The sequence below is a fragment of the Mercenaria mercenaria genome, chromosome 8 (assembly GCF_021730395.1).
Source record: "Mercenaria mercenaria strain notata chromosome 8, MADL_Memer_1, whole genome shotgun sequence".
Lineage (NCBI taxonomy): Eukaryota > Metazoa > Mollusca > Bivalvia > Venerida > Veneridae > Mercenaria > Mercenaria mercenaria.
Genome location: NC_069368.1, coordinates 7,028,780 through 7,056,679, shown reverse-complemented (window position 1 = coordinate 7,056,679; position 27,900 = coordinate 7,028,780). Strand labels below are relative to the sequence as shown.

The 27,900-nt window shown below is 32.9% G+C and overlaps 1 protein-coding gene across 3 annotated transcripts; it reads left to right on the top strand.

The window, feature by feature from the left end:
• The first annotated feature begins 223 nt into the window (after nt 1–223).
• Nucleotides 224–27,874, top strand: LOC123565885 (uncharacterized). 3 transcript variants are annotated; one of them, XM_045359657.2, is made up of 4 exons: nt 224–362; nt 22,843–22,920; nt 23,394–23,488; nt 25,645–27,874. In XM_045359657.2, the coding sequence occupies exons 2-4, from the start codon at nt 22,897–22,899 to the stop codon at nt 26,087–26,089; spliced, it is 564 nt and encodes a 187-aa protein (XP_045215592.2). In that variant the 5' UTR covers nt 224–362; nt 22,843–22,896; the 3' UTR covers nt 26,090–27,874. The 3 variants fall into 3 exon arrangements, with proteins under 3 accessions (XP_045215592.2, XP_045215590.2, XP_045215591.2); XM_045359655.2 differs by lacking the exon at nt 224–362 and adding an exon at nt 3,084–3,217; XM_045359656.2 differs by lacking the exon at nt 224–362 and adding an exon at nt 15,947–16,307.
• The last annotated feature ends 26 nt before the right edge of the window (nt 27,875–27,900 follow it).

The following is a 27,900-nucleotide window of genomic DNA, read 5'->3' as shown; positions in this document are numbered from 1 at the left end:
TATAACAACCTATAAATATGGGATACAAACTTGCATTAAAAACTAAACTGAGACTAATTTCAGGCCTACATGCAATTTGAACTATAAATCATGCAATTACCAGTCTATATACTGCCTCAAGGAAATGTTACCAATGTAACCAAAGACATCGAGCATAATTCCAATTTCTACCGACCGCAGCGGGCAATATTGGCCATATTATGGCTATACCTTATGCATAATGCTTTTGCCAAGATCATAATTTCAGTTGTTATTAACTTGCAGACAATACTTAGATATCTGCGTGGACTGCGTTCACAAGAAAACAAACATATTTGCCTTCAGATCATGTGTTTCAGGCTTGTGTTTCTCTTCAGTTTCTGGTAAGTCCATTTTTGACCTTGCGTTTCGCAACTGTTTTGACACTTTTCTGTAATACTTTTTTGTCGTCAATGATTATATCGGAGATATCTGACTATTAATTACTGAACATTTTATGCTAAAAATATTTGACTCGGGTCATTTTAAAGGGATATATTGGTAAAAATTTTGACGAAAAATTAGCCTGCAAAGGGACTAACCCACACATTTTAAGCGAAAAATAATTTCTCTCAAAATCCATAGAAAGTGGGCACTCTAACAGTGACTAGAAGAACAGACTTATTAACATAAGATTTTGGAAGATATTCTTATAAATAACCAAAAATATTGTGTAAATGGTAGTAAACCGTTGCAACGCTTTTGAAATAATGCAGAAAACTTACATTATTTTTGCATTTTTATCAATATCTAACTTTATTTTTACCCACTTTATCATTTTTCAGTGTCATGTATACGTTCCTTGTCAAACTTAGTTGAAATGAACATATTAAATAACTTCATCCAAAATATGGACGAGTAGCATTAAATCATTGAAAAAACGGCATTATACTTAACGGATTTTTTCATTTTGACGATGTGTATCCGCAATGTTTAGGCATTTGCTTATTTGACCTACGTATGTCTGGTTAGGATGACACCTGCAATCGTAGTGAAATATGGTATTCTACTTTTCTGTTTTGACGTTTTTCATTTTTTAGCATGGACAAGGTGAAATAATTATAGTTTGTCATATTCTTGGGACGATATGTCATATGTTTTCGCAGTTTCATTTATAGTCATATAGCGATTACTGAAACAGCAAGAATTAAACAAACAAAACAGCCTCTGTTTATTTCCATTAACTGAACAAATGAAATATAATGAATAAATTATTGAAGTAATACATGAAAAAGTAAATGCGCATCCCTTTAAACTGTCAAATAAAATCGAAGTTTTATTTACAGGTGTGCATAGAAATATCAAATATTCTTAAAAACATAGACTTGTCAATAATCTGTTAAAAACCTAAAGTCACATTTTATAACGTAGATACACACAATGCAGCTGAATTGTCCTTTTAACGTAAAATTAACGTTTTTGATTCATTTCTACAAATAATTGTGACTTCTTCAATTCCATAGGGTTTTTAATTCTATTTAAAAGGCAACTGATACATGAGATATCCATATAGATAATATCAAAATAACATCGTCAGATGAGCACTATTTAAATTTCTTTTGATATCGCACATAAACTTGTACTGTCAAAACCATAAAATGGAGTTAATACAAAAGATGAATTCAATAATACTTTCTAAATGTTAATTAATATTCAAACCATTGACAAAACTATGAGAAAACCATAAATGCAAATAGAATTAAACACGAAATTAATACATTTTATGTACAAAGCAAAAGCTGTGGGCCACGTCTATTTTAAAATCACTTGCTTTAAAAAATTTCCTTTCCTTTCTGTGTTGATAAAGAACATAGCAATTTCAAGAGATCAGTTGTGTTAGAATGCCCCTTTCCCCCATTGTCCTCCCTACCCACAACCTTAAGGTGGCGACAGGTGTATTAATACAAAATGTACTGTATCAGTATTATGGTTAGCACAGTAGCAAAATATACAAAAAATGTAATAAAACATCATGTAAATTGAAAGAATGCGTCATTTATTTATATCGTTTACAATAGTTCTATATAGGATAACCTTAATTGGAAATTATCACTTGCGAATAGAAAGTCGCGCATCCGAACTCATTTCAATTACATTCTTGTCATTTACAATATATGTCACTTGGTCATTTAACTGTTCTAGCTAAAGACCAACACTCACCTTTCGTCCTGAGAATCATTCTGGTACAGCTGTACTACAAAATGATAGGTGAACATTTTAGGCCCTTCTTGAATTAATGTCTTTTCAAAACTTCATCGGCTAACTCATTAAGTCAGTCTGTCTACTGTTTAGTTTTTAAAAACATTAATAAATAACTATCTATCACTTTATAAATAAATGTGGTGCAAACTGAACTAAATACATACTGCTACATTACTCAATAAAATGTTTTGACATTGCAAAAAATGTCGTACCTGTCAATGTATGTAGATACTATTTCTCAATTTGTTGATGCAAATCATGTATAAATACCGTCACGGAAAAACAAAAGAATACAGTTACTTGCGTTGGAACTTCAAAGCATTGGACCTGTACTGCCATTCGGCAATATTCGTATGATTACGTATTCTCGGAAGGTGATTCGGTATTCATCGGAACGCGCACCTTGCGTAAAAACGGAAAATGCCGAAATAGTATACGGAAAATACGGGAACTGCCGAATGTCAAAACGGGTCCACTTCCTCAAAGCATTAGACCATGAATCTCCAAAAAGTGAATATTTATGATTAAAATGTATTAACGAGAGTTTCTCGTTCATTGGAAAAGTAAACGATATCGGAAAAAAACTCACAAAGGCGGTGTTACAAACCTGATGTGGGCATTGGAAAACTGACGCATCTAAGAGAAAGAAAGAATCAATTAAATACGAAAGCAAAGGTGGTGATAAAAGACTTGCCGGTATAACAAACAAATATAATGTAGAACTGAAAGACACTGGACACAGGACATACCTAGTCAAAAGTATATATCTGCACTGGATATTAATTTTGGCATAGTAACGTTTGGATATTTTACGACACTATAGACTGAAAAGAATTTGACAGAAAAAAAAAAAACATTTTTAATTTTTTTTCTTGCAAAAAAAAAAGTAATTGCGTGAAACATTTACATTTGTTAATCAGATCTGGATTATGTTTTAATGTTATCAGATTTTAACAGGCATGGTACTAAAAGGAACAGATGCATTAAAGATGAAAATGTAAGTATACGTATGACAAAAAATATTTAAAAACGAGATAAAAAATGAATAAATAAAATACATAATAGGGCCCAACGCACAATCTAAAATTAGAAAGAGTTTGTTGACTCTTTTCTATTTGAATTGAATAAATGACGTTTCAAAAGTGGATAAAATTCTTTTATATACTTAGGGTAATGGTAAAATGGTATCTATTCTTACATCAAAGCCACAGAAAAAAGTTTAATCAAACGAAAAATCGAAAGAATTTTTATCATATATATTCAAATTGATTAAAAACTTACAATCACCGTTTCATTTGGCCAATAGATGATAACATTTATCAAGAAAGAAATACTTCTATAATCCTAGATGTTTATATATTTCTGTTATAAATACAAAAAAAATATGTATGCAAGTTTAGGTAACATGGCATTAGGCACAGTTAAATAGTATTAAACACAAATTTAAAGTGAATATGTTTATTCCAGACTTCAATTTAATTATTTAAAACTCTGGTACACACTGTATGCTTTCTCGTCTCTTATATATTTAGTTTCTTAATGATATAGATGAGGAAGGGAAAGCGACAAGCAAGTTATTCGCAGATCTTTTTTTACACTGTAGCATATCTTACTATATTCTTCGTTCACACATTGACACTAAATCTTACCATGATGGACATTTTCTTAAAACATTTCACGAATTAAGATACTGATTTAATCGTTCACAATTGTCTGTTATAAATACAAAACAACTATAAGAAATGTCAAATTAATAACAATACGATTGTTTGAGACCTAGCTGTACAATCAAATACCCCATAGCTATTGTGAATGTGATGTGAATGAGAAAACGCGAAAGTTTGCTATTCAGTTGTAGGTAATGTCAAAACTATTAATTTTTGTCAGTTACAACTTCTGGCAAAATCCTAGATAAAAAATAACAATTACAAGTTGTTTTATTTTTTGGTATGTTTTTCAGTCAGTAAGTATGATTTCTGTTCTTTGTTCACCACTTTACCGCATCATTTGCTGAGATCCGCATAAAGATAAATGTTTGTCGCCGTTAACAATTTAAATTAGAAAATCATGTTTCATTTGCAATGTGAAATTAATATAAAACGGAAGGGATATGTATAAACTGTTCTAATAACAGAAATATCAAATGAATTGTGACTATTGCTACTTTCTTGCAAAAGAATGCAATAATTTGATTATACCAAAATTACATTACTTTGCAAGCAAAAACTGCCATGTAGGATCTCAATTTACTAGGTTAATCATTATTTCCAGTAGCATCGTTAGAAAATCATTTAGGCCTACTTTTTAGTAGGAATACAATTTGAATAGGTGGGAAATAATACTGATTAGTTACCAATGATTTATTTTATGCTTTTCAGTGAAATACTAAAATTTATCAGTGAAATAAAACTGATATTTTCACTGCTTCAAACAGTGAAAATATCAATTTTATTTTTCACTGGTACGGAACTACACTTGAATGCGAATGAATATGAATTATATATAATCGTAATTCCTTGCAAAATATACTTCAGTAAAGATATAGACGTATATAAATACTTAGGGGATCATAAATATATACGTTCCATCGTAATAAATTAAATCTGAATGAATTTGGACGTTGCTGTTTTTTTTTTATAAATATATAGATCTATAAACATTTCTCATAATTTCATCAGAAAGTATAAAAATAAAAACTGATATACCAGTATTCTGAGGATTTTAGACTGATGTGCTTATATGATTAATCTACAGATAAGACTCGTTCTACAGTGGATTGCTAATTCGAAATATAATCTTGTTACTTGCGATCTTGTTTAGACCGGAAGTGATACGGCGATGACTGACGTTAAAATACACTCTTTATTGGGTTAGTATCTAGATATTCGTCGTTTCTTTTCAAAATGTGTCATTTTGGTCGAGAAAAAGGTTTATACTGATCTCCCCTATATAACCGCTGGTAAAGTAACTGACAGAGTGTCTCAACCGTAACGTACGTTATTCATATAATGATTATTGCATTATTTGAACTAGATGTTAACCTGATCTGGTATAAGACACAATGCAAAATACGCAACAAAACATTATAATATGAATATAGGTTTGATTTAGACCTGTCCATATGAGATTATAAATTGTGGAACACCACTCACGCTCCTTAACACGTGCTTAAAAGCCAAAACATCAAATATCTGTACGTTTTACTTTCCAAGAAACGTCGAAATGTCACAAATACTTCCCTCGTTCATAAGTAACTGTTTTGATATCGGGCTTTAAACAATAGTCTTGTAAATTTTTGCTTCCGGTCATTTATATAATTTTGTGCCGATTTGTGGTTTATTCTGTTAAAGCCATGTTAACAATAATTAAAAAGAACTGAATATCCATTTTGAAACGTGCAAATTGTATAATATTATTTCTAACAGCTACTCTTCGCTTGCAAAATGTAATATACACGGTAAAATAACAAAAACGTGCGTCAAGTCAGCGATAAGGCAGTCTTGAATAAATATATGTTTGCCGACATTAACAAAAACATAAATTGGCAAGATCTGTAAAACTGCAGTCTAAAAGTTGGTTGGGTGTTCCTTACTAAATTTTTGAGAGTTTTGATTTGACAAATGAACCTACATTTCATTAAATGTATGCATACATTTCAGTTTTAGAATGTTGGTTGTAATACTAGGATGCTCAGCCGCGATTTAATTTACATTTTATTTCTGAAGTTAACGCTCTTTATTAAAAAAAAAAATGAAACAAATCTGCTGAAACTGACTTTTCTGCACGTTTTTTTTTCATGTAAATGATGTAATTCTATAAAATCTTATTTTTGCTGCAAATGAATTCATGTTCCTGTTCATTTGATGCTCAAACACAGTAACGGTTTCCTACGAATTTTAGCTGTAACAAATCAAAGAGCATAGCATTTTATAACGAAAACTCCCCAGTGACTGTGGCGGGATTCCGACCCGAGTATCTCGGGTGTTAGTCCAATGCTCTAACCACTAAGCCAAAGAGTCGACACCTTGACGCAGTTGTAAGAGACTGGCTTTAAACGTAGCGACTGTCATAGGTTATCTTTTTTCAAAAGTGACATGTTGGCTAGTACTACGTAAATGCTGTACTGCAAATGGCATTTTTGTCTTAATTAATCACTTATATTGCTCGTAAAACATAATGTCAACACCTGCACTGAATTTAATAAAAATACTGTTCAAAGGTATTAACTTAAAGGTATTAACTTAATCACGTAATTATTTGGCTATATGAACTTTGCGATATTGAAAAAGTAAAACCACGAAACGAGCAACAAAATATTCCTCGAAAAAACTAGTTACATTCCTCAGACACACCATATCGCGTGTAATACGTGAAAAACGCCGCTTTTAAAAAGAGAGTAGAGTATATAGTATGTCTGAATTGCTTGATTTAGTTCATTTGAAAAAAAAAAGATGAAAAAATGTTAGTAGAGCCCTTGTTTCGCATTAAAGACAATAGTACTGTATTGAAACAATGTAATATGATTAATATATTGAAATTAATAAATTCATGCACAATAATATGAGCCGTGCCATGGGAAAACCAACATAGTGGGTGTGCGACCAACATGGATCCAGACCAGCCTGCGCATCCGCGCAGTCTGGTCAGGCTCCATGCTGTTCGCTTTTAAAGCCTATTGGAATTGGAGAAACTGTTAGCGAACAGCATGGATCCTGACCAGACTGCGCGGATGCGCAGGCTGGTCTGGATCCATGCTGGTCGCAATGCCACTATGTTGGTTTTCTGATGGCATGGCTCATTTTATATTTTAGGACATTTACTTCAGATGTATAAAACCTTCGTCAAATGTTTTTAACTTAACGAAAATTGTAAATCAAGTTTGCATATAGAGCTACACTCATAATTAAATGCCATTCACTAACATTTGATTGTTTAAAAAAAACAGCCAGTTTTATAGTGGTAGTACACATATATACTGTGTTTATCTATACATTTCTTGCATACCAGACGGGGATTTCCGGTATTTTTACCGGTGCTGGAAAAACCCATCTTACACCCCGGGGTGTAAGATGACTCTCGTGCTTTAAATGACGTATTACGAACTACATATATGTGGAAGGTTTATGTAGTTATTTATATTTTATTTCGAAAAACGGAATAAAAATCCAGTACCTTGACAGTTCCTCTTTGTTTCTGATAGTATATTTCTCGATTCAAACCACATTATTTTATCAAACATTCATAACGTTACGCTGCAACTGATAAAACAAAACCGGAACTAAACATTGTTATTTGTCTTTGAAACGTCATGACGTCTTTCCTGTTTACGGACGTTCCTTTCCCGCGCTTTGTTTAAATACGCTGGTATAAGAAATAGTTCAAAAAAGAAAGCCGTTCGACTGATTTTATTTTTATTATTATATCTTGATTTCGGTATGCAAGAAAAAGATTCTGTCACTGGTTATAGGTGCAGATGGGAATATCCGGCTCTCGGGTAACTGTTTAGGCGGTAACTCGGTAGGAACCTCGTTACCGCATAAACAGTTACCCTCGAGGCCGGAAATTCCCATCTGCACCTATAACCAGTGAAAGAATCTTATAGTATACAGTGTCTTTAATCAAATTATTTCATATTGGCTTTATGGTAGTCGGGCTGGCTGGAGGCCGAATGCCGAAGACCAGTTTACTATCAAAGGACAAACAAGGTCAATGAAATAACTTCATTAGTTGTATTTTCATTACTGAACTCCGTTTTCTGTCCGCTCAATTTAACACATCAAAATGTTTGAATCCCGCATTGGCACGGATGTCTTGTATTGGTCCTGATAATTTCCATATTGTATTGGCCTTGGTTTTATCATACTGGCTCAGATGAAATTGTTATTGGCTCAGTCTGTTTCATATGATATGAATAGTTTATCTTATAGTGTGTCAAATATTGCATATTTATGTATTATGCATCTTTATTAGTATTCAAACGAGTCATGATAGGTTTTTTTTCTGCCAAGTCAATAGCAATACTTTAACACTCAACAAATTTAAAACGCCCCGTCAATGCATCCAAGAAGATCTTCGTAATGCATATATTTATGAAACATGCAAAATATATAATGGTACTGAGATGGTAATTTTCGGATTTTATTCGGATATTAAGAGATTCGGTTGTCGACGTCGGAAAAGAATGTCTATTTAAGTCGTTACATTGTTACAAATAAATAGATTGACTAGTTTTTCAAATGATGACAGGTTAAATTGTTGCTGTTTTTACGTTGCCAAACGCTAATGCAGGCGACATTAACGTATTTCTATTACGTTTACGTAGCGATGTCAAACGTAGAACCATAGAGCCGCAGCCTGTCCAATATTTCGATGACCGAAATAAGTAAATGGTGTTAGATATTGTCGCTTGATAGCGTTTCAGTAAAATATTTTGAGAAGAATAAAAGTCTATACTGATTTTAATAAATAGATCCTTAATTAAGTTAAAGTCGGGAAATTTGGGGGAAAATGGTGGTTCATGAGTTTGCAATCGAATCATTTAATTATTGTAAAGGCGCACTGTGATTTTTGTCTCTAGTATGACGTGAATTACACGTGCACAGGTGACAAGTTTAATAAACGAAACCACCAAATTAGATCAGGTTTAATTAAAACGATATTAATAGTAAGTGAATATAAAAATACTTTAATACAAGTTGCAAAGATGAAATAATTGCTATATACGGAAGAAGCGTTTTTACAGTCCTTGAGTGTATGTTATTAGATTTGTATCGAGAAATATGTAGGGGAAATATTGCGCAGCATCAGTAAATTATTCCGCGTCAGAGACTAATAATCGTTTGATTGCAGTAGCACTGAATAATTTTCGCTTAAATGAACGTTAAAACTCGACGACATACGTTGAAATGATGTCACATGTTACGTAACGCACCCGATACTAAATCAGTGTCCTATTATCAGTATTTGGATATTGAAAATATGTATGTTAAAATAGTTGGGTTTTTTTCGCTTTCTCTGACTAACTTTACTGTTAGTCACCATCTTTTACTTAGATCATTTGATTTGAACAAGCACATGGACCTGTTTATCGTAAAATCAAAAGTCAGATTGTTTTTTTGTTTTTTTTTGCCCTTTCTGCAAACATTCTGTATTTGCCAAAATTTGTTGTTTATATAAATAACGCTATATATATTCTAAAGACGGTCATATATCTAAGATATTATACCTTGCCAGCCGATTTGAATTTTGTCAAACGTTTAGAATCGCGAAAATATATGACTTTACAGTACATGAAAATTACACAACATAATACTCCGAATTACTCTACTGTGGTAATGACTAATGAATAGAATAGAATAGGTGAAATATAGAATAGAACAGAACAGAACAGAATAGCATAATTATAGAACAAAATAGAGTAAAATGTAATAGAACTAAATAAATAGAATATATTTTGTCCATCACACATTCAGAAAATTATCTAAATATATATAAAATTACATTTTTGTTGAGTTTAGGGTAATACTGACACAACTAGGCTTTTATTGTAGCGGAGGGAGATATTATTTAAGGCATGTTAGAGCACCTGGTTCAAACCAGCCAACTGGATGGCTTCCACACATGAAGAATTCTACACTCTGAGTGAAATTTCGAACCCTCATTAACGAGGGCCAAGTAAGCTAAAGAAAGCGACCTCAACCACTCGGCTATGGAGACTCTTTATTTAATTACAAAAGCTGATACATTTTGCAAAAGCATAGTCTATTAACTTGACATTCAAGTTTTGAAAAAATGTATGTACAACGTTAGAAACAAAATATTAATAATATTAAACGACTCATTTGCCATTAGGCAAATTGATTTTTCCTTTGATGATAGAAATGATATATTATTATATGTATCCTATTCTTCTATAACGAAAATTTGGATAACGACATCATAAATATTTCAATTGAAAAACATGAACATATAGAGGATATTTGTTTGTTCAAAGCAAGATAAAACTGCAAAAGTTTCCAAAAATTATCAAGCCTAAAATGTCCTGACTTTTTCTGACATTTCCCTTACACAGGGCAGTTTCTATGAAGATTCATCGCATATTTTCCACAACTGTTTATTTCTTGCTTGATATGAAATTAAAAGCAAAGATATGACGTCTCCAAGACTTTTTGTTAAAGGGCAGGTGGTTTGATTTTGCAAGTACTGTTATCAAAAATCTTTAACAAAAGTTAAAACCAAGTCATTATTCTACAGAAACAAATTTTTAAATGTCTGCCTGGAATCACCCCTACACTCAGTCTTTTAGAAAATTGACCATACGCGGCCATGTAAAATAAGATTTCCTGACATCCTCCTGACATTTTTTCGTTTTTTATTTCTTCGTTTTAAAAACTCTATGGTCAAAAAGTAGTTCGGTTGCTCACTTCTTTTAAAGTACTCTATAGTTCTCACTCAGTTTTATTAACGTTTCGGCCATAAGGCCTTTATCAAAATGACAAATTCCGAGAATTACTCTACATCATGGCGTCTCATAATATAACAACATTTGAAATACAAAACCGGAACTGACGTAACGTTATTAAACGTTTTTAGCGGAATTTGACGTTGACTCATATACCTTTTGTAATATTACTTGGTTCATCCCACCAAGGGCGTAAAACCGAAAACTCACTTTATCTGAGGTCACCAAAAACAAACGTTTTTCACTGCCCTCAATGCCATATTAACATTAATTAATAATTGTAGAAATAATTCACTGCCGCTGTCATATTATCGCTCTTAGAAAATAGTCCTGGTGTGCAAATTATTTTGAAATATTCTGGGATTAGGACTTTTATTTTTGATTCTACGGTTTATCATGAACTGCCGCTCAAGAAAATGCGTTTTTACATTGGAAAAAAACGTATTTTTTTATTTATAGAACCATGAAGAACACGTGCTCTGAGTAGAAAAAAACAGCCTTGTTCTCCGAATACCATAAGAATTAACTACCGTCTCGGCGGCCGAGTCGATCTTCCAAAACAATTGGGATTTCCTATCATTCTATTTTTAAACTTCATCTTTTATGACCAATTAAATTTTCGATTATATACTACGCCCAATTAGCATTCTTGATACACAATTTAAGGAACGTCTAATGGTTGCGCCTACAAAATATTCTGGCAATTTTGTGGAGTAATTTTGATGAAATGCAACAGCATTCAAAGTTGTAACATAGAGCTTTCCTGGAAAAATAGACAATTATCGTTGAAATGCGGTCTGAGATTAGGTACGGCCGCGTGGACGGTATCAGGTGTCCCGGTAGCGCAATAGTTTTTGCGCTAACTTTTTAAATCTAATTACAATACTAATATCTTAAATTTAAACGGAAATCTAGGCGTCCGGTAATCAATTTGTTTATAAATAAAATGTTTTAATGAAATTATTATACTTTACATAATAAGTTGATTACCTACATCAGATTAATATTTGTATTTACCCTTATCATGCCGGATACGATTTATTCTGCCTTTGCGTCCAGTGTAGATCATGATCAGCTTGCACATCGCCATTCAGTCAGCATCTTTTTGGTAAGCACCCCCTTTAACAGTGAATGGTACCGTCCAAACTGAAAGATGGACAAGTTAATTATAGAAATTTAGCAGGGTAAGGGTAAAAAGTTTTGCTGATTATAGCTCTTCCAATGTCCTCTATGCAATGTTGTTGTGTAGTAGGTGTGCGAGGACAAATATTGACAAACAGAAGAATCAAAGATGATGACAATGATGGTCTGTTGTGCTAGACTTTTCATAAACAAATTGATTACCCGATATCTAGAAAACTCTTAAGGGAAAGGCTAGGCTTCCAGTTACTGACCTATTAGAACAAAGGCTAGGCGTGCGTTTACCAGATGGCTAGACACTTCCTAGTTGTAAACTGATTTTACTTATTACAGAACATTTATGTTTCAAGCTAAAAAGACAATTTCTTATTAAGTACAGTACAATGTATGTTGTCTATAGTTGGACTCCTAACTTTCAGGCTGGGTCCATAAACTTTGGAAGTTATGAGTGTTAAATCATATTAATGGTTATGTGGCTCAGATGTAGTGAATTAAATTTTCCTATCTGTTGTATTCGTACAAGGTATTAATTCCATCTGTCTTACATACTTGGTCTATTATAAAAATATCGTTTAATATAAATGCGTCTGAGAACATCAAAGCATGGACATTTACAAAGAAAATGTAGTTCATCGCCTATATCATTTAAATTGCAGTACATACAAAGACGTTCATTTCTAGGTATTCTATTTGCTCCGTATCTGCCTGTTTGAATTCTTAATGAATGTGATGACACTCGTAGACGAACAAGACAATTCCTAAGATCAGAAGGTAGTTTATCAAGATAGCTTTCATAACCAAACATGTCCTGAAAATGATCATATAAATAAAGTACAGAGCTAGAAGACTTACTATTACACCATTCTTGTAGAAAACAATCGACCATTCTTTGTTTGACATTGTCTAAAAATAGCCCCATGTGGTTCTGGGACGATCTATGTATGAAAAGAATTGGAACCACTGCCTTACCCTTGCATGATCGTAAGAGGCGACTAATAGGGTCTTAACACTTCGTTTTGCAGTAACTCTGTGATTCCAGCAGGTATGCAAATTTTGATTCCATACCTCATGTTTTTATTTCGATGTAAATGAGATGTGGAACCAAAATGTGTAGTCCTGTTTGGTGCCATATAGCCTATACTGTGTTGGTGCGCCGTTAAACCCAAATAAATAAATAAATAAATTAATAAATAAATTGCCTAAAAATAAAGTTTTAGTCACAATCGATCGATTTTCAAATACGAAATCACATAAAAACTTTTTAACACTTGACACCCAGTTTTTCTTTTCATTTAGACAACCTTCATATGACATATTATGAACAGTTTTCAAAGTTATATTATCTGTTTTAAGTACTTAAAACACGTAGATATCTTGATATGTATAGGGGGCATCGCCCCAATTCTGCATATTCTGCTGCATTTGATGTACTCATTTTGACATTAAGAATTTTCTTTAATCATTGTAGATGTATTCTTTCGATTTCTTTCGATTTACTAAAGCCCCATATCTCAGTTGAATAACTTAGTATGAATCCAACAAAGGACTCAAATAATTATAACAGTATTTTAGGTTTCATTTTAAATTTTCTACAATTTATTACTAAAACATTTAATGCTTTTAAGGCTTTACCGGCCAACTGCTGTTGATTTAATGCAAAACTACCAGTATAATTAAAACATGTACCGAGATACTAGTAGTTAAAATCATTAACTACTTCTAACTGGTTTCCGTTAGGCTATATTTAAAAACTTCATTTTCAAGCAGACCATCTCGTTTCCGAAACACCATAGCTTTGGTTTTACGTGCATTAACCCCTAGGCTCCAAGTTTTACAATACGTACACAGCAGTTCTAGACTTGTATTTATTAATTCAGGAGACTTGCCAAGAATACCTAGCAAATAACAGTGAGATAAGTATAATATCATCAAAAGAATGACTCGAGTTTATGTCATTTTGGATAAATAATTCTAAATCTTCAACAAACAATGAAAAAAGCACTGGTGATATTACCTCCCCTTGACGTAATCCTACTTCGTATTAAAAAAGTCAGAGTATGTATTACATGATCGAACAAATGATTTAACCTTTTAAACATATTCTTTTTATTATTCTCAATATTTTACCATCAATACCAAGCTTATTTTCTTTAAGCCAAAGTGCATTTCTATTAAAAACAGTCATACACCATTTTTAGGTCCACAAAAGCACAGTAAAGTCTTTTATTCTCATTCTTGCATAAAACCTTTGTTTTTTGCCGATTTTGGGCATGCACAAACAGGGAAAAAACGTGTACAAACAAGGAGATTCTCGTGAGCACGCGCTGTTGGTGAACGTTTTGAATATGCTGTTGTGGGTCCAACGTAAGCAAATTATGGATCCCGAATCAATTTTGGCCGAAGTCGAAAGGTCCGAGATTTATGAAATCTTTTCATCTGCATATTTATTAAAAATATCATTTTTCAACCTAACTTTACTTTAACTTGTAATAAGCGCTACCTCTCTTGATACGCGACTGAATTGACGTTCCTTATTATTGTATTATTACGCGTATTAGACTCAAAGTAAGTTTACACGCCGCGATTTAATCCCTGAAAATGATAGGCAAACAACAATTTACAAAAATACAATTTCGTTTTCCAAATTAATTTGAGTCGAGAAAGTTGACATGCTAACTTTAAATCTTACACTAAAACTTTTAAAAAATGTTTGTGTCTACTTTACACATCTATGCAGTCTACTGATAGTGATGGTGTGTAATGTAAAGCATAAACATGACGAAGCGTAAAGTTTAAAGGATTTTTCCACAGTTAATGAACATTTGATGAACAGAAGGTATTTATTATATATTTTTCAATTTATTTGTAGATCTCACCAACCATGTTTGAGTTTATAAATCCAATCTAAGTTGATTATATCGATGTTGGAAAAATTCAAATTTTTGTGTTGATCAAACTTTGATCGCGATGGGGTGGGGTGCAAAGCAAAATTTTCTAGTTATAGGCCTAGAGATTTCATTCTTAACGACATGAAGAATATAGGTATTGATACCAGTTTCTATTAAACGATAATATTTACATTTAAAAAGCGTAAGGGGCAGACTATTAATTTAAACCAAGCAGAATTGTGTTCTGTCAGCACCTCACCTGCAAATTGTGTAAAGACAGGATGCCGTGTAGGGTTATGGCCTTTTCTCATAATTCCGAGCCTCTAAAGCTAAAGTTCCTACCAATATATCGGAAAAAGGGGAAGTCATGCTTATTTTACATATATTTAATATTAAAGAAATTACCACAACAAGAATGTCCGTTCGACATGTATAAAATACGCACTGTTTCTGTATGCCCTGGAAATGCATAAATAAAACATGTGTCCATAACAACCTGAAACGGCCGACTTCGATCGGCTAATGTCAGCTGGATAGTCTTGTTTTTTCGATATTTCCAGCACTTAAGTTGTGTTTTATGCAAGAAAAGCGATAACGCACGTTTGTTTCGTGAAACAACATCTGCAGAATCCCTCGGGCTATGTTGGTGCACTCGCCCTACGGGCTCGTGCACCAACCAATCCCTTGGGATTCTGCAGATGTTGTTACACAAAAAAAACGTGCGTTAACCCTACATTCAGATATTTTTTGTACTAGATTCAAAAGTATAAAAAGAGCATCAACTGTAGAAGGATATGAAGAAGAGTACTGGTCCATTCCAAGAAAAATGTTACTGCCAAGCTGTATTCTACTGTAATTTTGCCGAAATACAAAGACAAAAATATTTTCTCTAGTATCTACGACAATAGTACAAGTTCATGTGTAACATTGAAAGTAGTGCTGTTCTAACCTTGTAAATACGCATATTTCTATTTGGTAGCTGCTTTAACATATATCAAATATAATCAAAAACTCTATGGAAACTTTAATACAAGTCAGCAAAAGATACACGAAAATTATAGAGCAGAAATAACCAGACATACTTACATAGTAAATACAAAGACGCATAATTTTGAAAACATTCAAATCATAGAAACCCTTGAAACCAAAGGAGAATACAAAAAAAAACTTCACTTATTAATAAGTACATGGTATACTTTACGGCAATTCATAACATGAAACGTATCGGAAAACACAAAAGCAGAGTACTTGTCCAATGATAGGCATTGGAAAATGAGAGAATTACTGCAGGATAGTCTATTTGATAAAAATAATTGTGATAATATAAGGATTGTTTCAAACACAGGATATAAACTGACAATCAAACTTGCAGGAGACATTCATACTCTCGAAGTCAGAAGAATAATTGGTTTAGAAATTTTATATGCCTACTTTCAGTTTGGACACTTGCACGCATTTTTGAAACTTCATCAAACTTTTTGTGAGAAAAAGTCAAGCGTAACAATTGCAATTGCTTAAAAATGCATGTCAATCTGGGATAATTTTACTGTTCTGAAACACAAGTTACTTAAAGCAATTAATGTAGAAATGATGACTTTGTAAGTATTAATACTTTCCTTATTTTTACATATTTTATTATGGTGTAGGATTTTTTTCTACACCGATTCACTCTTCTGTATACGTGTGTGTTTTATTTTTTGCATTCTAGAAAGAGCGGATGGGAGTCGAATAAGTTACAAATAAATCAAATGGCAGTTTGATTTGATAACCTTTCAAACATTGTTTTCACATAAGCGATGCAAACTATCTAAATGATATGAAATAACATTTGAGCCGTGCCATGGGAAAACCAACATAGTGGGTGTGCGACCAGCATGGATCCAGACCAGCCTGCGCATCCGCGCAGTCTGGTCAGGATCCATGCTGTTCGCTAACAGTTTCTCCAATTCCAATAGGCTTTAAAAGCGAACAGCATGGAGCCTGACCAGACTGCGCGGATGCGCAGGCTGGTCTGGATCCATGCTGGTCGCACACCCACTATGTTGGTTTTCCCATGGCACAGCTCATTTGATTAATTTTCAACCTAAGTAGTGTATGTTATTAAACCTTAAGCATTAAATATTAGAATAATGGTTTCGTGATGATATATAACATATTTGATATAAAGAAAGCAAAAAATTGATAGTAGGTCTATCAGCATATTTAACAGTTACATTTAAGAGGCATTGCAATATGCAATATTTGTTCAATTTACTACACAAACAATAGTGAACAGCATTTGATTATAGAAGGGCTTCAGATTTCCACATGTCAGCGCAAGCTAGAATAATTCAGTTTTCGAGGGGTAGGCTTGGCAGAGTATGATTTTATTAGTCTGTAAATGGTCAACATGTCGTCTGCGTATGGGTGTTATAAAGTAAATGAGCGCTGTGGTATGCAGAGTTATCTGAAAGTCAGTAAACGAAAACCAACGTTAGGCGTGTTTTTTTTTTGTGATAAGTATGGATCTAAAACAGCATAAATATCCGTGTTGCTGGCTTATCAGTCGTATATAAATGCTGTAATCGATAAATTGACAGCACAGTTGTAGAGATAAACGAACAGTATGGTTATGCACTAATCTAGATCCTTGCTGACCGAAATGTTGGTTTTCAAACAGCGACGCTCATATGTTCTTATTTTATATGTACTTGACACATATAATTATAAATATAACGTAACGATGTTTCTTTTATGTTTTCACAAAATGGGAAAGGTCATAAAGAAATTAAAAGAAAACAGTTTTAGCAAATTCCACAACAATAAGAATAATTAGCGTTGTTGACATGGGAACAGATGGAAAATTAAATGTTGTTAATTGACCTTTATATGAGTTGCCATATAACAATATCAATATTTAGTGTGGATAATTTTTTACCTTTAGATGTGTTAACAAATTAAGTCTAGAACTACTTTTCTATAATTTTGCTCTTCTTTTCATTACAAAAAAAAATGTGTTTGCCTTATTTCACTTAATGTGGTGGACTAGTAATAACAACCGGTTATTTCCGTTTAATTACGTTTCCTCCGTATGTGATTTCGGCATTTTCCGGCTGTCACCGGAACATTCAGTCGTATAAGCTACATTTACGACCAAAGAGTGGCGAAATTACAGAAAAGAATACGAAATAGCATTGATATTGCTGAATGTCATTACAGTTCATTGCCTTAAGACTTATTAAAGCCGCGCCATGAGAAAACCAACATATTGCATTTGCGGCCAGCATGGGTCCAGACCAGCCTGCGCATAGGCTTTGAAAGCGAACAGTATGGATTCTGACCAGACTGCAGGCTGGTCTGGATCCATGCTGGTCGCAAACGCACTATGTTGGTTTTCTCATGGCGCGGCTCAATATTATTTCTAAACTTATCAAAATGCTTTACATTAAATTGAGTACATTTAAATGCCAGAATAGGGAAAACTAGGAGTATTTCACGGGGTATATAAATACTCTCCATGTTTACTGACTGGAAAGGATCCAGGCTTATGTCTTAAAGATTTGTTTCGCTTTTTTTCAAAATTTTACTTCTTTCTTATGCAGTAAGGTCGAAATCGCACGTAGTAGTCGTTTTACTCTTTCGTTACTTTTCTCGAACTGCATGTATCACTTCACAGAAGTCAAAAGACAGTTGGAATGTGTCTTTAAAAACAAATAAAAACGCATTTGATCAAATACATAGTACTGTCATGTAAAAACCTTTACAATATAACAGTGCTATTACATGTTATTTAGTCTTGTCAAAAACGAATGCAAGAACGTCGATGACGTTACAAATACAAAAAAGACGCTTTTGAAACGCGTGGTTCTAATCTGGGAATTACTGCATATGTGGGGTTCCAATTTCTAATGTTGCTGAATGATTAACACGTTAACATTGCCAATAAAAACAACACAAAATCTCGGAATAAACAGTTTTTACTCGTGATTTATTCACAAAAATACCCCCAAAAGTGATGTTCCTTCAGCTCTAAAAAGACACAGAAGTTCAAGTTGACATATCACATTCTAATCATCCGTGTCACTTTCAGAATTAAAGAGCTTTTTATTGGAAATGTCGTGTCTCAATCTGCTTTTCAACGCAGGAGAAATTGCAACAGAATTGCTCCTTTGGTTATTTTTTTGTTCTTCTTTTCACTAATGCTTTTCATTCATTTAAATTTTGATTCCTTGCAAAACTAACACGTAACACTTGAGTGAAAAACTTAAATTCTAAATTTTAAAGAGAAATGAAAACCAGTGCCGAGGAGATTTTATAATCTCTTTTTCATTTTAGAAGAATTTGGTTAATTTAATATTTAAATTGAGTAATTCTAGATTATCTTAAAAACTCTTTAACAATCTTTTGGTATTATTTGATAATACATGTTATCATGTAAATGAAGTAAAGCTATATAATCTGATTTCTTCGCTAAATAAAAACATCATTTGATTTTATTTCATGAAATCAAAATTGATTCAATAAAGTGGCAAAAATAATGGCAAACGCGATAGATGACACACTGATTTGTAGTTGAAACACCTTCATCGTTATGAAATTCTTTAGTTAGAATATTGTCATTTATCATGCTAGAATTACAAATTTTGATCACAATAAAGAAGTAATATCCAGTATTATGAGTTTTGATACTTTCATTTAGAAAACGCGCAAGTAAAACCCGTGAACTTACCAAAGTATTTGTATCTATATATAGAAAATACATCAAGGATTCCAACTTCCACAAATTAGAGCGTGAATAAATTATGAATACATTTGTTTCATGCATTTTTAATTATGCAAACTGAAAGTATATGACATTAACTTTGAAATATTGGCAGATATCGTTATCCAATACAAGAAACAAACATTTTTTAATAATCGTTTAAGCGTGATAATAATTTTGAATATAATAGGAAGTGTACAAAACTATATCTACATTATAAACTTTGTTGTAAGAGTTTATTGACATTTACACAATGGAATGCGTCTGTTCAATAAAATATGACACATTTGTCATGTTTTTAAAGCATAAGAAATTTTCATCCATTTCAACCAAAATAAATACTTCCATTATCATCATAGTACCTATGTAGATATTGTTTGGATCATAATCTTTAAATCATGGTTAGACAACACCGAAAGTGTTAAAAGTGGCTTTTACGAGTATCATATTACGATAAAAGTCTAGTTATAGCTATTGCAATACGTACAGTATAACAGAAAAAAAGTGTTAGAGGTGAAAAATACTAGAGATTATGGTATTTCACTGGCAGGAAATGTACATTTTTATCTCGTAAATTATATATTATCTTGTTAAAAATATATTATCTTGCAAAATATACATTATAATTTTATAAAACATAATATTATGCATAAAATACAATGTTTGTCTTTTAAAAGTATATATTATTATCTTGTACAATGAACATTAGTTTATTGTAAAATATACATTATTGTATTGTAAATTACATTATTGTATTGTAAATTACATTTTTATCTTGCAACATATACATTTACATCGTGTAAAATATACCTTTTATCTATAACTCTTGGAATACGGTATATGTTGCGGATTAATTGATCCATGCGTGGTAGAAATACACGATTATATCATGATCAGATTCATTAAACAACTTTTAAACGCCTTCTCCTCCCGGAAAAGTCGTTCAGCAGTGATGATTACATGCTGTTAATTGCATTGTAGTGTGCTCAATGAATTCATAATTGTTGCGTCTATTTTGTTACGATGGTAATTGATATTTGATGTGGGTGGACTCGATGGCGTCAGATAGAGTATCCCTGTTTGCCCACAATGCATTCCGGCTACAGACAGACTATTCTTTGTTTGAAGTATCACCTAATTAACACGAAAATATTAAAAGCAAAAAATGGCTGCAGGACTGCCATTCTTATTCTTACTTCTAGTCATTGATTAATGGCACTTTCTGAAACATACCACGGCTTGTTAGGGAAATGTCAAAATGTTTGAAATGACAAAGAAATGTACAACTATACATCTGAGTATCGCTTTCTGCAAACATATGTCATATGTTCCTACTACATTCCGTTTTAATTAATAACTTTCTGATGGTGAGGACACGCCGACCTCCTTGAAGTGACTTACACATGTGACGAACTATTTTATTTAAAATGTGTTAATCTATTTACATATAGCAACTACGCCCGAATGAAAATATTCCACAGGGTGTGTAACATTTTCGTATCGTGCTTAATTCAATTAAAACACGTTAATAAAACACAATAATTATTTCTTACAATATGTGAATTATCTACATTTAATTTTAAAATTGTAGAGACAATGATAAGTAGATGACAAACATGATATAAGGAAGTCATTGCCAAAAATTGTATATTTCATAAAGAATAAAACGGTTTTGATATTTATATAGTTTGCCTTACTATGTTCTCTTTATTTGGACTACTTTATTTTGAAGACTTTAAACAACTCACTGGAATTCAATTAACAGTCCAGTGGAAGTTGCGTTTTAACAACTTGAACGATCTGCAATGCTAACTCTCCAAAATTTAATCTGAATTTTAACTAATAAAAATTCTAAAGCAGTTCGTTTAACAATTTCAAGCAGTTGTAAAGAGTAATGTAATCATTACCAATCTCGCACGCAAAACATGTTACGGTACAAGTTGGCGCAGACAATATTCATTAGTATAATGACAGACAAATATGATTCGGAAATGATATGAGAAACAGTGAGCTAGTTTAGGGAATACATAGGACAAGAGCCATTGTTTTAATGCACATGGGCATTCTTGACCTTTTTACATACAAACAGTATGTACATCACGTGAAGATGTTCCTACTTTTTCCTCTAAAATTAGGCAAAACAGCTTCCAAAATTTCCCCGAAAGATTGTCTCTTATGCCTTCAGAATCTTAATAAACCCTGGTTTATTTATATATTTGCTCTTTGATTAAGCGATCGTGCAATAAACTTATTGAATGGCTGTCGGTTATTCGGGCAATAGTTTTGACCATTGACCGGCGAGCCATTCAATAAGTGTTGTATTACATGGCATCGGAAATAATTTCTCACCATTTTTTTTCTTCAAATGTAACTTGAGCCCAGCAAAATTAAGTGTTCAACTATTGACTGGCCAAATGCTCAAACTACGTACCGGTCATTTATTTAAGGAGTCATGTAATTATTTATATAGGCTCTATTTTTATGTATTTTTTCATGATGTACATATCCATACATAAACGCTACTACAAAATTTTAAGATATATAAACAGTTATTAGTACGCATAACACGACTTCATATTTAAATCGGCTGTATTCAAGAAGTGTTTACTGGGCTAGAGTCAAAGCTTGAAAAACTTCTATTGTTAATTTATAAAACATTTATTGAATAGTCTATTAGTCAATAAGTAATTGGGCATTGTCCGGAATGATATTGCCTGTAACAGATATTGGCACATATTTAAATTTGTAACGTGCTTTCAAGAACAGTCTGTACAAAAACAGATTTTCTATTGTCGGAAATTGACAATGCATATTGTGTGTTGTAAGCTAATCTATGGGAAGTTATCCTCCAGCAGTAATGTCATGGCTAATTAGCACACGGCTTATATTGTCCTTCTGGGCAAGTTGGTCTCAAATGAATGATGGAAGCCAAGAGATGGATATTCTTTCTTTTTTTCAAAAATAGTTTTTGTCTATAATTGGATTAACATTTTTCGTCTTGTTATAGTTTTTCTGATGTCACCTTTATCAAGACTTTTTTTTGAAATTCAGACCAAGAACTCTAAAGGGTTTTAGGTGCATCTTCATTGTTGAAAGATTACAGACTTTTTTTGTAATTAGAAGAAATATCTTTTAGTACAATTCCTAAAACAACTACAAACATTTGATAAAACTAAACACGTGAAAATCAAAGTCGTATGAGTATGTAAGGGTCTTCTACAGAAATGAGTTTGATACAAAATTTTATCACTTGAAATAAGTAAAAAAAGCAGTGGCAAAAATATCCTTTAGAACTTGATTTTATTGATTCTGCACAACATTCTTAGAATATGATTTCCTACAAGTATACTATATAATCATGATAAAGATATGGCTGTCCTTTATATTTTCAGGTTGTGATGTACAAATACAGAAAGCAGACAGTTTCAGAAGCTGGTTAACAAACTATGCCTATGGTGGAATTCATATGGGTATGCACTTTTCACTGTTAAATTCTCTTTTCGTTACTTAATGCATTTTTTGGCTACTACATTGGTGTTTAAAATAACATTAACTTAACAACATACTTCAAAGGTAAAAAAACAGGCCAAGGACGCATGTTTATTAATCAATTACTTAAAAAACTACTTGAGTCAATAGTCTATCGCATACCTATAAAGACCAAAAATGCTTATTTAGTTAGATATGATACTTGGATATGTTTAAAACAAACCTATACAGGCCGAGAATTCATATTGATCAATAGATTACTGTTTTTAAGTGCCCTGTTCTTGAGGATCTACCTATCCGATATGTTACAAAACAAATGGTGAATACTGATTAATAACTTAACGTGGGTAATTAATGAACTATCTATCTGATAGGTTTAAAACAACACAATAAATGTACATATTTCAAGCGCTGCTGGTTAAAAGCGTACTTATTAAGTTATCATTTATTACAGGTGCTATTGGGGTTAATGGTATATCTGTTGGGTGCAATTGTCCAGGCCACACACACGTCACTGTTGCAAGAACTACTGAATCCTGTTGATAATAGGTATTTATAGGTGGATTTCTGTCCATTTCACAGACTTGATATGTTTGTTCACTATTTAACTATTTTTATTTTCAAGAAATGTGTCTTAATCTTTGGAAACGACACTTTTAATTTCCAAATCAATAAGCAGACTAAAGAAGACGCCATTCCACTACCTTCGTTAGTAAATGCCTACTTGCGGATTTTGACGAGTAACCGCACTGAAGTAGAAGTGCTATGCCTCGCAGATAGAAGGTGTTGTTTCCAAAGGTTATGACACGGGACAAAGGTCTGTATGGCTATCCCTTTTTAATTCAAAGTTCATCAGACTCATAAGAGGTTTGAAAGCTACAGGTAAGGTAGAAGATTAAGCATATACGGGTTTAAAACGAGAAAATGAATCTGTCAACTTTGACTATTTAAAGGTAAAATGTTTGCCGAAGACAAACGCCATTATCCTGGGTATTATTCTGTCACACAGCTATCACTTATCATAAGAAATAACACTATATCACCAAAACTAAGTTAATATTGAACAAACATACCAATTCTTTGAAATTCCGAGCTATTTTCGTTTTCGATAACGGTAAAGAAGACAGAAAACGTCCGAAAGCCGTGGCACTTTGCTCAGAAATCCGTTACCAATGCTCGTCCGCAAATATTTCTTCGTGTGACCGATATCCCTAAGCATGAAAACAATTGTAAAACTGTCCTGAGCACATGTCGCATATCTTGTAAATGTTAATAATGCATAGTTTAATGGTACTTAAAACTAAACAAGGTACTACTATATCTGAGCTACTGGCCATCTTATTCATCAACCCTTTTATAGAAAAGGTAGTAACTGACAGATGTAAATAAGGTATATGATGTTCCGTAGACTTCCATTAAATCCTAAATTTCACAGATTCAAAAGACAGGGAATAAATTTTACATTAATTTAGACACTGGTTTGTTCTTTCAATAAACGAGGGCTGATATCAAATTGATATTTTATCTGTCAAAATGAATATAGAAGGGATGGTACCATATTAACACAGTTCTAGACTAAGGGGTAAAATTGAAAATTGTTTTACTCTATTCTATGGCTGTCAATTATCGAAGTTTACATTGAAATAAAAAAAAGTGTGCCAAGAAAGAAGGGATAGTATCACATAAACGGAGTTGCTAGAAAACTATTTCTCTTTATTATAATGCCATCAACTATCTAAACTTACACTGAGATAAAACAATTGTGCCAAACAAACTTAGATGGTTACAAAGGTTGAAAATTAAAGATCTGCCGTTGCCGAGCAACATTGAAAACTCTCTCTACTTTAATCTTCAATGGAATCTTTTCAGATCGACAAAACACAAGGTTACTTTGAAAATAGCCAGTCAGAAGAGCATCTTATGACAAATAAATTATGATAAATGAGCGCCGCTGTGCGGAAACCAACGTTAGAGCTTTACGAGCAGGATGGACCCAGATCAACTGGATTCATACTATTCGATACAAGTGCTGAAATTTATAAACGATGCACTGATCTGGACCCTTGGTTTTAGCACAGCGGCGCACATTATATATTTCGAACAAAAAAATCAACTATAGTTCAATGCAAGCAAGTATTATGCTTTTAGTTCTTCCTTTTGGTTCGAATTACGCAAAGAAATGAACAGAATAAAAAAAATCATTTAATTAATTAAGAATCTTGGCGTCAAATATTTAAAAAAGTGATAACCGCTGACAAAGCAACATCGGGAAATTCGTTGCAGTTTCCTACATTCAATTCATACATATCTGCATTTACAAAACGAGTAAATGATTGAGACAAAAGATAAATTTACCGAGACATTCGGCTTGTATTTTTAATTACTTATGGTTACCATAGTGACGATTTTTTAATCCTTTATTGTTAATCCTTTATAAGTGCTTTCATTTACCACACCGATTATCCATATTTCCACGAAATGTTTAAATACTCTACAACCATTGTGGTCATCAAATTAATAAATTATGTTTCTGTTAGGTGTTGAAAAGTACTCTAGCCTGTTAAAGACGGCAATCAATTTTGCAATAGTTCATAGTTCAAAAGAACTGTTTACCTACAAAACAAAAGTAAACAAAACACTGCTACTCAAAATATTTATATGGTAAAAAGATGTGTACATTTTATAAATATCACTTTCATTTTCAGATTAATGTATGATCAAAAACGTTCACATCACAATGGACATTCTGGAAGGGCGCATGAAGCGAGTTTTCCCTCAGAATGCTGCCCTACAGTAACACGTGCAATTGCCCCGCTTGGAGGTCTTTCAAGGGACAATTCTTTGTTACAGTTATTTCGGGACTCGAACACTATACAGAAATTTTACGAGACCACCTGTGCACATGGTGTTAAAAATCGCCCCTGTAACTTTGTTGACCAGTCAGAATGGAGGTCCGTCTGTGAACAAAAACATACATATACGTATGCCATAGTGAAGGATTTCAATGTTACGGAGCCCTACAGGATAGACTATATGAAAATAAATTCCGGATGTTCTTGCAAGATTATAGGACCCGCTAGACCGCCGTCTGTCAGTTTAGAAGAGGAAATTTTTAATGAACTTGAATCTGGACTTCTTGAGAAAAAGTGATATTCCTAGAATTATAGAAAAAAGTATTAGATTATATTTTACTGCAGTTCTTACAGAATCATTTCAGTATAATAATACTATATTTTCATGCCTTCTAAAGTGGGCATATTAAAATCGCAATGTCCGTCCGTTTGTGCGTGCGTCCGTGCACATTTTTGTCCGGGCTGTAACTCTGCCATTCATAAAGGGATTTTAAAATAACTTCACCATAATGATACAACGTGTCATGTGCAAAACCCAAACCCCTAGTCCAAGGTCAAGGTCACACTTAGAAGTCAAAAGTTAACAGAGTCTGTTTGTGCCCAGTTCATAACTCTGCCATTCATTAAGGGATTTTAAAATTACTTGGCATAAATGTTCCCCATAATAAGACAACGTGTCATGCGCAAGATTCAGATCCCTTGCTCTAAGGTCAAGATTACACTTAGAGGTTAAAAGTTAACATGGTCTGTTCTGTTTTTGTCTGGTCCATAACTCTGCTATCGTTGAAGGGATTTTAAAATTGCTTGGCATAAATGTTCCTTATAATCATATGACGTGTCATGCACAAGACCCAGACCTCTAGCTCCAATGTCAAGGTCATACTTAGAAGTCAAAGGTTAACAGATTCTGTTTTGTGCCCAGTTCATAACTCTGCCATTCATCAAGGGATTTTAAAAGTATTTGGCATAAGTGTTCCCTATAATAAGACGACATGTCATGCTTAAGATCCAGACCCCAAGCTTCAAGGTCAAGGTCACACTTAGAAGTCAAAGGTTAACATGGTTTGTTTCTTGTCTGGTCCATAAGTCTGCCATTTATCAAGGGATTTGAAAATAATTTGACACAATGTTAACCATATTCAGAAGGGGTGTCGCGCTTATAACCTGAGTCAAGGTCACAAAATGATTCATACCTAAACTATTCTGGCATATTTTGCGCAGACAACTGTACATGTAGCATTCTCGGGCATGCATCGGGGACATTTGTCACTATCAGTAACATCTCTTGTTTTCGTGTATAATTTCACTTCCGATTTTGTAAACTGTTAAAAATCAAAAGAAATTTTAGGTTCTGTCATTTCAATAGAAACTAAACTACGACAGCTGCTAATAAGGTTTTGATGTTCCGGTTTATTTAAAGTACATTTATTCCGCAACTATGCCACCGTGTCAAGAAAAAGTAAAATGTTATTTACCCTTATCATGCTGGATACACGACCGAGTGTAAATCTGTACTGTTCGCCATTCAGTCAGTATTTGTAGTGTGAGCATCCCTTTTAACAGTTAATGGTACTGTCAAAACGTTTATCATAGAAATTTAGCAGGGTAAGTGTTAAATAATTTTAGTATCTGCATTATTGTTTACATTCCTTTGAAACATGCAATTATTACAGTTCATATTAAAAAGCTGAAATATATTGTTTTAACGCTCTTAATCATTATTATCTTTTGAATAAGAAATGTTCAATTTTATTTCGTTTCGTTCTTATTCTCACAAGAGTTTACAAGTATGTCAAAGAAAAAAAAAATAAGAAAAGGCTTAAGATATTTTATCTACTTGGCATGTTACTAGTCGTAAATTAATTGATTTCCTCATATCTTCTCTTAGACGTCGACTTAATTGATATCGTCATACATTTTCTTAGCCTTATATATATACAATCGGTATCTTCATACCTTGTCTAGGACAATGTTGTCTATACATATGTTGTTTTCGCTCAACAATGTGACTGACTCTGTCTAGCCTCTGAATGAATTGAATGTTTCCAGCAAACTGTTGACTATTAAAGTTTATGTCAAATTATGTTTTGTTCATGTTATGATTTCAGG

Coding starts and splice junctions, on each gene's coding strand:
- LOC123565885 (XM_045359657.2), top strand. CDS start 22,897: ATGCCTATGGTGGAATTCATATGG. Junction 22,921..23,393: donor CTATGGTGGAATTCATATGG/GTATGCACTTTT, acceptor CATTTATTACAG/GTGCTATTGGGGTTAATGGT. Junction 23,489..25,644: donor CTGAATCCTGTTGATAATAG/GTATTTATAGGT, acceptor TTTCATTTTCAG/ATTAATGTATGATCAAAAAC.